At 36.8% G+C, this 15,897-nt stretch overlaps 1 protein-coding gene across 1 annotated transcript; it reads left to right on the top strand.

The window, feature by feature from the left end:
• The first annotated feature begins 2,854 nt into the window (after positions 1-2,854).
• Uba1 (ubiquitin-like activating enzyme 1) lies at positions 2,855-15,620 on the top strand. Its single transcript, XM_089636029.1, has 5 exons — positions 2,855-3,755; positions 8,331-8,979; positions 13,261-13,436; positions 13,519-14,301; positions 14,383-15,620. Exons 1-5 carry the CDS (start codon positions 3,024-3,026, stop codon positions 15,154-15,156), a joined length of 3,114 nt encoding a protein of 1,037 aa, XP_089492155.1. The 5' UTR covers positions 2,855-3,023; the 3' UTR covers positions 15,157-15,620.
• Positions 15,621-15,897: the final 277 nt, after the last annotated feature.

Genomic DNA, 15,897 nt, shown 5'->3' with positions numbered 1-15,897 from the left:
TTTATTGCGATTATACGATGAAATAAAAAAAACAAAAAAGTAGCACTAATTGATTAGAGTGAAAAATGCAGACGGGATAAAATATTATATGTCTCCGTTTTAAAAGCTGCCCTGTGCTTATACAAGTGCTTAACCTCTTGATTTGTCCAATAATAACTGCCCACGAAGCAAAATATTATGAATTAACTAAATTAAACTAAGTGTTTCGAATTAATTTCAATTCATAATTCAACATTCGATTATTGTAGAAATCGATCATTTTGAAATAGATCATATTACGTCCATCACTATCTAACACTCAACATCTGATCGATGAAACCATAGAAAAATGAACTAATGTTGGAAAAGGGGCGGAAAAGCGGAAACCGGGAAAGCGCCGATTGATTTGAAATCAATCTCTTTCATTGTTGTGTCATCACAATTTTATTACTAATTGGGCCAATTATTAGGATGATAAGTTCACGCTACACCATTAACTCTTTTCCAATCAAATTTCGGATACGTTGTTTTTTGTAAACAGAAGAAATATTATTATTAAACAAAAAAGACAATATTTCCAAAATGTCATAGCATAAAATAAAAATAAAACCTACACGTAACACACAAAACCAATATAAACACACATCACTCACAAACACACAAGATTATTTTCATTGCATTACTTTTTAATTTTAAATGTATTTTTATGTATTTCGTATTTTTAATTTTAAATGTATTAGATATCAGACAGAAGAGTGTTATCTAATAATTTTATATACTAAATCAAAACTATAATTTTTCCCAAAATTGTTATGAGATGTCTTACTGACAGCCCTGATTCAATAGAGCTAATGGTTAGTACACACGCAAAGCTCACATCAAAAGTTAATGTACAGCGCATCATCTTTTCTACCGACACACGACGCTATCAAATATTTGTACCTATGGTAGGAGAGGGGGTCAGTTGAATTCGAGAGCGGCCGAGGAACATAATTTCATCTGTCAAAGTGACAACTTTACTAAGGGAACACGGAACTTAGTTGGTAGCTCCGTAATTAAAATGACCCCCTCTCCTTTTTGCGGCGGAGAGGGGGACGCATAACTTTTCAAATATCGCGTCGGGAGCGGTTACGTAAAATAAATTCGGTTAGCGAAGTTCAGAACCACACTTATAGCGCGTTATCTTTTTACGTGTGTCGGGTCTGTATGGGATTGTATGGCGAGCGCTATTGTGCTTTATATTATCTGTTGATGTGAGCTTTGCGTGTGTACTAACCATTATGGTTAGTACACACGCAAAGCTCACATCAAAAGTTAATGTACAGCGCATCATCTTTTCTACCGACACACGACGCTATCAAATATTTGTACCTATGGTAGGAGAGGGGGTCAGTTGAATTCGAGAGCGGCCGAGGAACATAATTTCATCTGTCAAAGTGACAACTTTACTAAGGGAACACGGAACTTAGTTGGTAGCTCCGTAATTAAAATGACCCCCTCTCCTTTTTGCGGCGGAGAGGGGGACGCATAACTTTTCAAATATCGCGTCGGGAGCGGTTACGTAAAATAAATTCGGTTAGCGAAGTTCAGAACCACACTTATAGCGCGTTATCTTTTTACGTGTGTCGGGTCTGTATGGGATTGTATGGCGAGCGCTATTGTGCTTTATATTATCTGTTGATGTGAGCTTTGCGTGTGTACTAACCATTACTCTTAGTTCTCAGCAAATTCAACCAAATTCAATATTGAAGGTAACAATAACCTCAATACTAAACTACTGTACGGATTGAAAATAAAAATGCTAATGTACCTATGTATACCAGATTTTATTTTTGTTTAATTTTCAACATAATTTCTCAGTAATTATTCTGTTTAACATAATACTGTTTCGCTCCTGTGAACCACTGTAAACATAAATCATGTATATTGTAAAAGCCTTTTACGGCGTCTAAATAAAATAAATAAATAAATTATTTTCTTTTTAAATGTATTATTTTCTTTTTAAATGTATTATTTTCTCTTTAAATAATATGTAGATTATATTTTTATATTATAAAATGAAGGCCTCAGCACGGGCAAGCCACCCAGTGAGGCCTACATTACTGGAAAACATAAATTGTAAAAAATAATGTACCAAATAAAAAAAAATTTACTGAGGTACAATCGATGGATCACTTCATTATTCAATATTATCATTAGTAATTATTTTCAGTTTAAGCATAAAATTGTTTTTTTATTGTTATTAATTTAATTGGCATTTTTAATTTTTTATAAAGTTAAATTTTAAATTAGAGCCAACCATTCCAGTCCCGCCATTATTTTTTTGGTTTTAAACATGATGAAATTTAATGTTTAAAATATATCTTATAAATAAAATAATTAATATTATGCGCGGTGATTATTTTTTAGCTGAATGATTGGGTGACGTATGTACCATTATAATATGGTATATAATGTGTACACCACAAACACATAATAGAAAAGGGAGAGTTTTTTTTTGTTTTTTCTTACTAGTAAATAAAGAAATAAAGCTTATTTCACAAATGTACAAAATGTGATTTTATAAACGCCCGCTTTATTTTGTTCTGAAATTTATTGTAAGAACTGAAAATAATTTGCAATTGGCTTTATATTCTCAAGGCAAAATATTGTTTTTTAAATTTGAAAATAGTCCTGTGAGAAGACTATGTGGTTTTGAACATTTTTTTAACTGCTTAATTTCTACAATATCAACAAATTATTGCCGTCAAACTATATTTACTGCATTTTGAAAAAATAAAATTAGTCAAAGTAAGTACTTTTTGCATCCTCCAAGTATTGTAACTGGCTTCGTAACATTCCATTAGTTATCTTCGTAATTTGTTTTGCGAAAAGGGAAAATACAGAAGGCTGTGGTAATTTTTTATTGGCCGCCGATTTCGTAGCGTAGTCTTGCAGTCGGCAAGGGCGGATGTATTCTTTTGTGGGTATTGAAAAATTTATAGTATTGTTTAGTTTAACATTAGTGACCGAAAATTGCAAACTATTGCGAGCCTTTGTGCCCGATGTCTAGTGCTGAAGTCGCCGATCATTCCGTTGACCCTCCGGCGAAAAAGCGGAAGCTTGGTACAGCAGACTACAGAGCCAATTCTTCAGAAATGGCGAACAACGGATCTCGCGTTCATGAAATCGACGAGAGCCTTTACTCCAGGCAGCTGTACGTGCTGGGACATGAGGCCATGCGGCGTATGGCCTGCTCCGATGTCCTCATCTCTGGAATGGGGGGACTCGGCGTGGAAATAGCCAAAAATGTTATTTTAGGCGGTGTGAAATCTGTCACCCTACATGACCGAGCAGTTTGCTCAGTGTCGGACTTATCAACGCAGTTTTATCTGTCAGAAGCTTGTATCGGCAAGAATCGTGCTGAAGCGTGTTGCTTCCAGCTTTCCGAGCTTAATCATTATGTGCCGACGACCGCGTACACGGGCCCTCTGTCCGAAGACTTCCTCAAGAAGTTCCGCGTCGTGGTGCTCACGGGGAGTACTCGCGAGGAGCAGCTTCGCATCGCGGAGTTTACGCACGCCAATGACATCGCCCTGATCGTGGCTGACACGCGCGGAGTGTTCTCGCAGGTGTTCTGCGACTTCGGGGAAGGGTTCGCGGTGGTGGACTCCACCGGCGAGAACCCTATCTCCGCCATGATCGCCGGAGTCTCCAGGGAAGCTGACGGAGTGGTCACCTGCCTGGATGACACCCGCCACGGCCTGGAAGACGGAGACTACGTTACTTTCTGCGAGGTGAGTTTCTTTTGGTTGAAAAAATAATCATAAGATTCTACTAACATTAAAATGTTTGAAATTGATAAACTAATGATGACTAATGACTAATTATTCAATAATGATGTCAGTGGCACTAATAAAATAGCTCAGGTTTGCGGAAAACTATTTTATAGATATGTTATTTCATTTTTGTGGTTTTCAAATTGATCAATTTTTTGTGTAATATTTAGGATGTCAAAGTTACAGAAATCTATTCTATCCTATTTCGATTTTTAATTCAAAGCAATATCATACAAAATATTAAAACAAAATGATACCCTCCTATAACAATTTCATTACTATTTAATATTTTTACACATTTTTAATATATGATACCCAATAATGTACCAGTAGTTCTGTGAACAGTAGACTTGTTGTAATGTTGATTACTCCAACTTGACAGAATAAAAAGGTAATATCAAATACGGCTACCATCTTGACAGGATTGACTGGACATGGAACATTCAAACAAATTTACAGACAGATGAAATGCAAAGTGGTTGAGTCAAAACCGGACTTTACTAAGCCCAATCAATAAACACTGCGATTCAATGAGACGCGTAATAAAGAGATATTCTGACAAATGGAACATGGCATGAATTTTAGTTATCAAATTTGTTTTTTAAGTCACACAAATATACCTATGAAATTTACTCACCTTAATAAATTAATTAAAACATTCTAATTTTTCTGGAAACCATAGAAATGTGATGCATATTTATTTGTGTATTTTTACTATTTCTCTGAACAGATTTTCGAGGTCAATTGACAAAGGGGATGATGTACCATTTTTGCTGGCGAAACAAAATATATCAAAGAATATGTGTGAATATATATGTTCCAAAGCATTACTTCTTTTATATTTTAGCCACCATTGTTTGCTCACCATCGTTAAGGTGTGAATATTTAAAATCGGAATTGCGTACATCTGGGCTTGATAATTGGAGTAGCGAGGAAAGAGGGGGGGTAAAGTCACTGACCCTGAAGCGTCCAGAATTAAAAAAAACACTAGTACTAACTGTTTCGCTACTGCATTGAGTTTGCGTTTGAGCATTGTTTGAAGGAATCGCCGCTTCATTGTTAATCAAAATATTGAGTAGATCTTAACCTCAAATTGTAATTAAATTGCTGTCGGAATATTTGCCATTGTTAAGGAAGGTGTTCGAGTAATACTTGTCACATACAACAACTTATGAATTGATAAAATTGGATTAAATTTGAATTGGACAAAATAATCCGGAAGTCGAAATTGAAGGATATGTTGATTGCTTTCTTTGATATTTGAGGAGTTTTCATGGTTGGATGGATACCACCTGAGGGTCGAACAGTTAGTCAATAGTTCTAAATCTAAGGCCATTAAATTTAAAAAATAATGTAAGCAATAAGACATAATGATTGTTGAAGAGCAATGCATGGCTTCACCATCGCACAATACCCTCTCAATCAGACAATTTTTAGTCAATACGTTCCAATACTCGGTGATCCTTCGCATTTCGTTTAAATTCAACTTATGGAACTAAATTGTCATCTGAAAGTAAAAATTGTATTTTCAGTTTGTAAATGACGTGAGTTCGACAATATAGATTTTGAAGACAACCCGATCAATGCTACCAAATAATTAATTTCCAAAACTAGGCCAATCCAATATACACATGATGTCATGTAGACTATCAGACATTACGATAATGTGAATGCAAACTTGGATTTTTTTAATATCTCTTAAACGATTGTTCAACAAATTCTAATACAGTCAAGTTTAGTTTGTAAAAACCGAACTGCTTTGTAACTGTTTTGTTTCCTCTTTAAACAGTATCATTTTTCAAGAAACTAATTGCCAAATTGCCAGGAAAAATGATTATTTTTTTAATTGCTTGGTTTGGTCATCATTAGTCATTTGGATTATCAGGTGTCTTTATGTTCAATGATTCACCTTTTCCACCGTGAATCAAACATATTATTTTTACTTATTTCATAATCATTTAGTTGAAAGTTTTCCTTGCATTTTAATCATATTATCAATAATAAAATATTATTACTCTTGACATTGGAATAAACTTATTACTTCTCACTTAGTAATGTATTCAAGAGATATATTTTTATATGCACAAAGCTGATTAAAAATATGAATCATTAATAATTATCACTTTCTGCCTTGTGTGTCTTCGGTGAAAATAGAAATTTTCCACGAAAACGGTTGCTAACAGCAATAATAATTTATTTTTTTCCAGGATGTGGGTAGGTTAGTGCAATCCCACACGCCCCATATAGATATACAAATTTTTTTCACAATAGATATGTGAAAATGCAAAAATGGATGAAGAAAACTAAATTATCAATTAAGGACAACTATGTAGGGCGTGTTCTTGAGTGAGCTTGGGCCCAGCGCTCACTCAGGAGTGGCACTTGGTACTGGTAAGCTGCGGTCACCACCATGTTGGCGGAGGCCATCAGCCGCATCCTGGCTCCAGTGACCCGGTTTCTCATCAGGCCGGCAAATCCATTTAGTCCTAATTCACATACAGACCACAGAATGCATTGAACAGTATTTTTAACGGTATTGCTGCATTTGCGAAATCTGCGGGAAATCATATTAGACACCATGCTTAGGCTTCTCCTTTGTCGTTCAATAGGTCTCTATTAATAATGTGCCCCAAGTATTTTACGTTTGTACATGTATTTATTCTTGCCTCGTTAAGGTGTATGGGGAGCATCTTACTTGTATCTGGATTTTTCCATGGTGGAACGCAATCGATTCTGTCTTGTTCGGGTTGTACATCATATTGTGCTGTTTTCCATATTCTTCACAAATATAATAAATATTACTTTTGACAGTAGCCATTTGTGGTTATCCATTATAAATAAATAAAACAATGGTACTTTGTTTGAACCACTATATTTTATTACGTACGCCAACGGTTTCCCAACAACCGTTCCTTCCACAGTGCAAAATGTACAAACATTACGAAACAATGGATAAACATAATATATTACTAAGTATTAAAGTGGGGGTGGAGGCGAGACCAGGGATGAATGAAGAGTGGGGGGGAAGGAGACGATTGGTGAAAGGGAACCTGTCTAAGATGGGACTGTAAGATAATGTTTTTTGTTTATTGATAATAGACTCATTATTAGTATTTAGAATGTTTGTCTAGGTTCTAGACTCTAGAAGGATAATCATCTAATACAACATCTCAAGCTTTGTTCACATTATTTAATGATATTTTTCAAAAACCCTTATGCGAAAAAACAGCGTTATCGAAATAACGTTTTGTGCGGATCCATTCAAATTTCGCGCCATATATCCAACTATGTTCACAGCAAAAATCGTTTTAAATTCTCTACAGTGCAAGGCCTATCTATGGTGACGGCTAGTAGTGTGCTCTGAAGACAAGTCGGCCATATTTAATTGAAACTGATGTTTTGTGTGATCACCTCTTAGTATATTTGTCATTATTATGTTAGTAAATTTTTTTTCCCGCATTGTGTTATTTATTAAAACGTTGTAATAATTATCGATTTTTTTTCAAATTTTATAACCATTTTTGTTGTTGAAACGAAAAAATATTGATTTATGAAAGAATGGCATTATTTTTTTTTTCTTTTACGTGTAATGTAATGTAAAACTTTTGAATGAATTGTTTAAAATACATGCAACGTGTTGTCTATTGATTGCAATACCTAATTATATATGAATATATTTGACTTTCAAATAAATTACATACAATCAAACGAAATCTTAAACAGCTCACGTCTCAGAACTCACTTTTTTACGTAAAGCTGTTTTTCCGCATAAAGACTCAATTACTTTTTAATTGAAGTGATAACATTACATACTAAGTAATCGTTTGATTAATAATTGTGAATTTGTGAAGTCAGAACATTTGTCAGAATCGATTATCTTTTTTCTAGAAGTACCTATATGTGGGGGTGGGTGTCTTTAGGGGAAATTTTCAATTAATAATGTATACTACTGCTAAAAATTATTAAATGGTATACCAAAATAGAAATTCTGGATTTTCTCTGTCTGTTCAATCGTTATTATCCTTTCCAGAGACGATATGTATTATGTTTGAGCTCTGCCATTTTTTAAAAACTGAAAAAACAGGGCATTTTCTGCATTTCATATAATATTTGTATACTGAAAACTTGGTAAGGGTAGAGGTTAGAAAGTTGTTACTACTTCACCAAATTTGATAAAGCCAGAGGTCACCTTTTAAATTTATCATTCAAGAGTTTTTGATGCTTCGGATAACAGATTTATATTTTTATGGTTAAGATTACGCACTGTAATAAATTGATTAATAAATTCAATAGAAATTCAATAACAGATTAATCTACTTACAGGTAATTTTTTCGACCAAATTATATGTTCATTATTTTTAAACATTGATGTCATGAAAAAAAAAATTGTACATTTTCTTTATCTTGATTTTGGGTCTACTTTGGGTTTGTGAAACACTCCTGTGAAGAAAGGCAATAAAAATCACCTTTAACTTCAGTTGTCACGATTCCTATGAAATTCCTGTAACTCAAATAGATAAATGATTATTCCAGGTCCAAGGAATGGTGGAGCTTAATGGTTGTGAACCCAAGAAAATTAAAGTCCTCGGACCGTACACCTTCAGCATTGGGGACACCTCCGAGCTGTCGGACTACCAGCGTGGTGGGGTGGTGACGCAGGTGAAGATGCCCGTCACCTACAACTTCCTATCGCTGGCTGATGCCCTGAAATCCCCGTCCTTCGTGGTGACAGACTTTGCCAAGATGCACTACCCCGCCCAGCTCCACGTTGCCTTCACGGCGCTCCACGCTTTCATCGAGAAAGAAGGACGCGAACCGAAACCTTGGGATGCTGCAGATGCTCAAATTCTAGTTGATCTAGCACGCATTTCCAAATCAGTATGTGGATTAGAGGAGGATCTCGATGAAGGAGTTATTACAACCTTCTCTAATGTGTGTGCTGGTCAATTGGCTCCCATGTCCGCTGTGATTGGAGGCGTGGTTGCGCAAGAAGTGATGAAGGCTAGTTCGGGCAAGTTCAGCCCGGTGTTCCAGTGGCTGTACTTCGATGCGGTGGAGTGCCTGCCCGCGGAGCGCCCCGTGCCTCCCCCGGCCGACAGCACCAGCCGCTACTCCCGGCAGGAGGACGTGTTTGGAGCGGACTTCCAGAATAAGCTCGGAGCGCTGCGCTATTTCGTCGTTGGTATGTCTCGCTTGGTTCATATTACCGTAACACAAGGGTTCTCCATCTTTTTGGGGTTGGCAGCTACCTTTTATCTTATTTTTCAAAGAGATTGACTTCTAACAAGAATCTTATGCTTTTCGTTCTTCAAAACGTTAACCATTAAATTGCTTCTTTAACAGATCTAGCGATAAAGCATGAATCTAGCAAAACCAATTTGTCCTACGACTAGGTAATGTTATTGGGATCGTTGATAAACCCTTTGCCTAATACATATTATTATTATTATTAATAAGCTCAACCCTTTATTGTTGAGATGACTTTAATTCGTTAAATGTTAGGAAACAAATTCATTTAAAAAAAGATTTGCAAAACTCTCGTTTCGAATCTATCACCGCATAATTAATTATTAACTCCTTAGGGTTCAGGCCTATTCTGTCAGAAGGTCGGAGTATTTCTGCTTTGCAATAAAATCCAAATGAAAGGAACATTTTTTAATGTATCCGAAAACTGAAAACTCTTTTTGAATGGTGATGAAACATGCTTTCAAATTTAATTATTACAAATAAATATATAGTTTTTTGAAAAGTTAAAATATTAATGTTGAAATAATAATAAAAAAATTAGAATGTTTCAGTTTACGTTTTTTGTAACTAAAATTATGAAAAAAAAAAAAAAAAAAAAAAAAACCGCTTCTTTTACTATAAAAATGTATTACAAAAGTTAATGTCACCTAACTTTTTGTCTTTTCATAAAAAAATTATTGATTAAAAAATTACACAGCCTTATATTATTATTGTGGACGAAACCTTTAGTTTCATAAAGGTGCATATTTTAATTCTATTGTGTTTAACTTCTAAATTTGAATGTAAATCATGGTGTTTTCTCTTTCTAACACCGTTCATATCACGTATCTCACCACAACAGTAAGGGAGATACAAGGATTTCTGTGAGTTGTTCCCAAAAGCGAACAAATTAGCCTGAAAGGTTAAAGTAATTTTGAAATGCCATTTTTAAACAAAGAAACAAAAAGTAGAAATGAATTTTGAATAGATTTTTGGGAACTGTCCTATAAGAACAAGAGTACGGACGGAAATGGCTAATGTGCCCCAAATTCATGTTCTTTCCTGGAAAGTGGCCAAATATCACTGAGCCGAGGTGGATACAAATCATTTATTCAAGCCATTACATGAAATATGCAAGTCTACCTGTACTACCTAACCTATAGGTTATCACCACCTTCCTTTCATCTTCTAAGGGCTTCTCAACCTTGGCGGTTGACCTGTTTTTTGCTATTTATCATTCATTGTCAACATTATTATCTCTTGATATTTTCTGCTAATGTTTGAGAACAACGAGAATAGTCTATACCGGTCATAATGTAAATATTTGATTCCTAACCACTGAAATACATAACCAAATCATGTTTCAAATATGCACAAAAAAATAAAGAATGTATTTTGAAAACGCGACGATTACTGTCAAGTCTGTTTAACTTACAATATTTAATCAGCAATCATTACTTTTCATAAATATAGTTTGTTTTTTTTTTTTTTAAATTTTTATTAAAATAATGCCCAATTATTTGTTATCCTTTTTGCTATGCATAAAACCTTGTCTTGCAAACATTAGTTTATCATTAAAAAAATAACATTTCTTTAAATTTAAGAATATAAACTATGCTAACGACAGGCATAAGTTTATCAGTCAATTAATGAAAATGTGTGCAAATGCTAATTAGAAAACATTAGTGTTATGCGACATCCAGAGGTTGTGTCATTTACAAGTAAGTACCTGAAAATCAAAAGGTACTTAACCACCATTTCTCCTTTTTTTTCAATTTTGAATTCGACTGTAGAAGATTGAACGATGTTGGCTATGATAATTTCAATGCAGAAAATTATGTATAGTTATATAAATTTTGAATTTCTAAAATGATTATTTCGGAAGTAATTGCTTGTTAAAAATGAACTTTAACACCTCCAGCGTTTGAGGGTTATATGTGACCGGCCGTCCATATTTTATAAAAGTATTTTTATCTTTTTTTCCATCACGCAGAAATACATAATGTTAGAAAGAGAAATAATAATAAAATCCTAAATATAGCCAAAATTAATAATTCATATTGCGCCCCGCGCTATCTTAACAATTGGTTTAACCCATAGACATATGAATATTAGTAGACCTGCCCTAAGTGATTAAAAGCGTATTATTCCCCACTCCCCATACCGGTTCCATTAGAGCCTTGTTCGAACTAGCGTCGAGCTATGGTCGAGGCATTTTACGAAATAACACGGCAAAATGGTGGCTTGTGATATGAAAACTTGTAAAAATAGATGTGAAAAAGAGAATAAACCCAATTGTCGTATTACATTCCATATGTAAGCATTATTTTAAGCTTATTCACATCGTATAATATGGATCAATTGTAGAAACATATACTATCACATAGAGATACATCTGGACGCAAAATACAAAGCCGTGTGCATAAGAATCAGGGATGTGCCTTTGCCTTTTGCGCTTTAGGTACCACGTGTTAGGTACGCGCTTGTTTCGTATGTACGGTACTGCTGGAACGAGAAGGAGTGCATATCACGTAATGCGCTAGGTTATACCGAGTGGCAATGTGTGATAGAAAATCATGTTTTTTGTTTTTAATTGATAAAATGTCATCGGAAGGCAAAATGATGTCCAAATTTTAACTCCAAATACTCTTAGGAATCGCTGGTAAATCTGTGTGTATATAATTTCATTTGTTTTTTTAGTTGTTTTACTTTTCTTTCTTAAAGATTTCAATATTTTATTATTAATAGGAACATAGCGGTTGTGACAACCCTCCAACATTGGTCGAATGTAGCGATTCCCAAGTGTGCGCATCGTTGTTACTGGGAAGTAAATTATGAACACTTATAAAAGTGTCTTAACTAAATACGTAAACAAAATATTCGACTCTGAAAATAGAAGAAATTTTTTTTGCCGAATTTGGACTTTGCAAATTTGTTCATAACGTGGCAAGTAATTTGCGCTCCCATGTAAAAATGTCTATTCATTCAAAAGCAGATTTTACTTTTAAGTACTAAATGGTGATATTAAAATGTGAGATGCCTATATACTGTCAGATTGATTTATTGACGAATCACAGTCAGCTTTACCCCCTTCGTTCTTCAACGGTTGATTTTACCCCTCACCTTTAATTTCTAGTCTATATATTCATATGTCTGTGGTTTAACCTAAAATTTTTTTTTTTATTATATGAAGAGATAAAAGTGAAGGTAAAGTTTTCTTATAAATTTTCCAAAAAAAACGAATGTGTTTTTGAAATATGTATCGAGTTCTTTAGATTTTTTCTATGATTGGAGTAAAAAATTAAGTAAAAATGTGGATAGCGTTTTTGACAACATTTTTCACGTTTGATATGAATATTTTATTATTTAGAAATAGTAATGTTTATTTTAAATGTACATGTACACCGGAAAGATAATTTTATCTAGTTTCTAAAACAGTATGTATTTGTTTTTAGGGAAAATTAATTATATACATTATAAGATGTATATAGTGCCTTTGAAGTACACAGAAAACATTGCAAACTGAACAAATGTGATGAAAGTACTGAAGGGTTAATTTGAAAATATACTAACGATATTTAAGGCTACACTTTAGTCACACTTCCTGAATATTAGGATTTTGGATTTAGTTGACGGCCGGCATAGTCCAGTGGTAACGCATTGGACTGCCATTCCGAAGGTCGCGGGTTCGAACCCGGCGTGCGCAAATAAAAATTTTATTTGATTAATTTGTGTTATTTCACAATTAATTAATTAAAATATAATATATAGTATATTTGCGGCACGTTCCAGAGTGGAAGATACTACCAGTATCGCCCTGGTGTAAGACCACCATTCAGAATTGAAACGTTGCTCCAAATGGCTTTAGCCGTGTTTAGTGACTAGATCTGAATAGCCAGGTACTTCCCCACCTTCCTCTTTCCCTTCCCCACTTACCTTCAGCCTCACAACATCTCCCAATTGGGGATGCCATAGTGTCACTGGCTCCAGACGGGAGCAGTTGGGACTCTTGTGAGGTATTCACTATAAAAAAAAAAAAAAAAAAAAGTTATTAATTCCAAAGTTATTGCCTGTTAAAGGTCAGCTTTAATTTAAAAACCTACTACGCAATGATATCAAACAGTTTTGTCGCTTTTGCCGAATATTAGGTTTTTGGATTTAGGTACCAGAAGAGAATTAGGTATCAGAAACTCAAGTATACTTTTGATTTTTTGTAATATAAATATTTTGTGTTAAGGTGCTGGCGCTATTGGCTGTGAGCTTCTGAAAAACTTCGCCATGATGGGGATTGGAGCCCGAGGGGGCCTGATCACCGTCACCGACATGGATTTCATTGAGAAATCCAACCTCAACCGTCAGTTCTTGTTCCGCCCCATTGATGTGCAGAAACCTAAGTCCGCTACTGCTGCCAAGGTATGTAAACTGTTTCTGGTGTGTCTTGATTCTTGACATCTATTGAATTCCACAAAGTGTTATAATATTTGTCTTTTGACAGGTTATTAAGCGCATGAACCCAGAGATGAATGTGCTTTCCCAGGAGAATCGTGTGGGACCAGAAACTGAGAATACATATGATGACAAATTCTTTGAGGCCCTGGACGGCGTTGCCAATGCTCTGGATAACATTGATGCTCGCATTTACATGGATCGCCGCTGCGTATACTACCGCAAGCCCCTCCTGGAGTCTGGTACCCTGGGCACAAAGGGCAACACCCAGGTGGTGGCGCCATTCCTCACCGAGTCCTACAGCTCCTCTCAGGATCCCCCCGAAAAGAGCATCCCCATCTGCACTCTCAAGAACTTCCCCAATGCCATCGAGCACACCCTTCAGTGGGCAAGGGATGAGTTCGAGGGTCTGTTCCGTCAAGCTGCCGAGCATGCGGCGCAGTACTTGCAGGACCCCGCTGGTTTCCTGGAGCGCACTTCTCGTCTGCCAGGCGCCCAGCCTCTGGAAGCCTTGGAGAGTGTGCACAACGCACTGGTCAACAGGCCACACTCCCTGGAGGACTGCGTCGACTGGGCCCGCCGCCACTGGGAGATGCAGTACTCGAGCCAGATCCGTCAGCTGCTGTTCAACTTCCCCCCGGACCAGAGCACCACTACGGGCCAGCCCTTCTGGTCCGGGCCCAAGCGCTGTCCTGAGGCCGCCACCTTCAGTGTGGATGAGCAGGTGCACTTGGACTATGTGGTGGCTGCTGCCAATCTGCGTGCCCAGGTCTATGGTCTACCCGTCTGCCGCGACGTTGACAAGATTGCTCAGATTGCCGCTAGCATAAAGGTAATAAACACTTCAATACATATTGAATCATAATCTCATTCCCTTTGTCCATTCTAATGAATTGTATTCTTCTCCCTTCAGGTACCAGTGTTTGTTCCGAGGTCGGGAGTCAAGATTGCCGTGACTGATGCCCAGCATCAGTCTAATAGTGAGGAGCTGGACCATGATAGGACCAGTAATCTGATTGCCGAACTCCCTTCCGTAGATAAGGTGGCAGGTTTGAAGATCCTGCCTCTGGACTTTGAAAAGGACGACGATAGCAACTTCCACATGGACTTCATCGTGGCTGCCTCCAACCTGCGAGCCATCAACTACAAGATTACCCCGGCCGACCGTCACAAGTCCAAGCTTATTGCTGGCAAGATCATCCCGGCCATTGCCACCACCACCTCCGTGGTGGGCGGGCTCGTCTGCCTGGAGCTGTACAAGCTGGCCCAGGGCGCCGAGACCCTGGAGCGCTTCAAGAATGGCTTCGTCAACTTGGCCCTGCCGCTGTTTGCCTTCTCCGAGCCCATCGCCGCTCCCAAGCTGACCTACTATGACAAGCAGTGGACCCTGTGGGATCGCTTCGAGGTGGAGGGCGAGATGACGTTGCAGGAGTTCCTGGACTACTTCAAGAAGCAGCACAAGCTGGAGATCACCATGCTGTCGCAGGGCGTGTGCATGTTGTACTCGTTCTTCATGGCCAAGGCCAAGTGCGTGGAACGGCTGGGCCTGCCCATGTCGGAGGTGGTGGCTCGAGTATCCAAGCGCCGCCTGGAGCCGCATGTGCGTGCGCTGGTGTTTGAGCTATGCTGTAATGATGAAGATGGTAATGATGTGGAAGTGCCGTATGTGCGATACACCCTCCCTTGAGGGAGAACTCAGTGGATTAGCATCGAGTGAGCGGGACAGGGGTGTAGTTGTGTCTGTTGTATAAAATGCAAAAAAAAAAAATATATTTTTGTGAATTTACTACCCTACACGAGTTTTGAATTATTTACTTGTATGTATTTTTTTACTTGGCTAGTGTTAAACAGTGATTGATTTGATACTTTGGTCAGTGCGTGATTTGCGATGTTTAACTAGCGTGAACTGTAGCCACTAGCGGCACTTCACCGGCACCTCTGCTGACTACTTATATTACATAATGTTCCCCTTTGAGGCAATCTGAGTTACACAAACGTTTTTTGTATGTTTCATTTAACTGAGCTTTATTTCTGAAATTCAACTCTTTGTATTTAATGAAATAATATAAATCTTCATTATGTTTTAGTTTGAATTCACAACAGTTGCCTATCCCATTTCATAAGGTTTTAAATAAATAATTTATGCTATCATTACTCTTATTAACCAGTCCTCAAAAACCCTTTAAACACCAGTGCAGAGAAATATTATGAAGTCTTGAGTGCCGCAGAAGCGAAGTATTACAATTCACAATACTAGATTTCAGAGGAAGATCCTTGGAACAATCTTTAGAGTCATTCAAGAAAGCAGTCAAGGTACAACTATCAACTGTTTGAAGAGTTGCCAAAATCAGGATCTATAAAACCGGAACAACTATGTTGGTTACTTTTTACATACCGAAGATAGAAAATGGCCATTCATTTTAAAGAC

Source organism: Hesperophylax consimilis, chromosome 10 (assembly GCF_061612785.1).
Source record: "Hesperophylax consimilis isolate HC1 chromosome 10, BYU_Hcon_1.0, whole genome shotgun sequence".
Lineage (NCBI taxonomy): Eukaryota > Metazoa > Arthropoda > Insecta > Trichoptera > Limnephilidae > Hesperophylax > Hesperophylax consimilis.
Note: the sequence above shows the minus strand (reverse complement) of the source record. Positions and strands in the feature narration are given on the sequence as shown.

Coding starts and splice junctions, on each gene's coding strand:
- Uba1 (XM_089636029.1), top strand. CDS start 3,024: ATGTCTAGTGCTGAAGTCGCCGATCATTCCGTTGACCCTCCGGCGAAA. Junction 13,437..13,518: donor AGTCCGCTACTGCTGCCAAG/GTATGTAAACTG, acceptor GTCTTTTGACAG/GTTATTAAGCGCATGAACCC. Junction 14,302..14,382: donor AGATTGCCGCTAGCATAAAG/GTAATAAACACT, acceptor TTCTCCCTTCAG/GTACCAGTGTTTGTTCCGAG.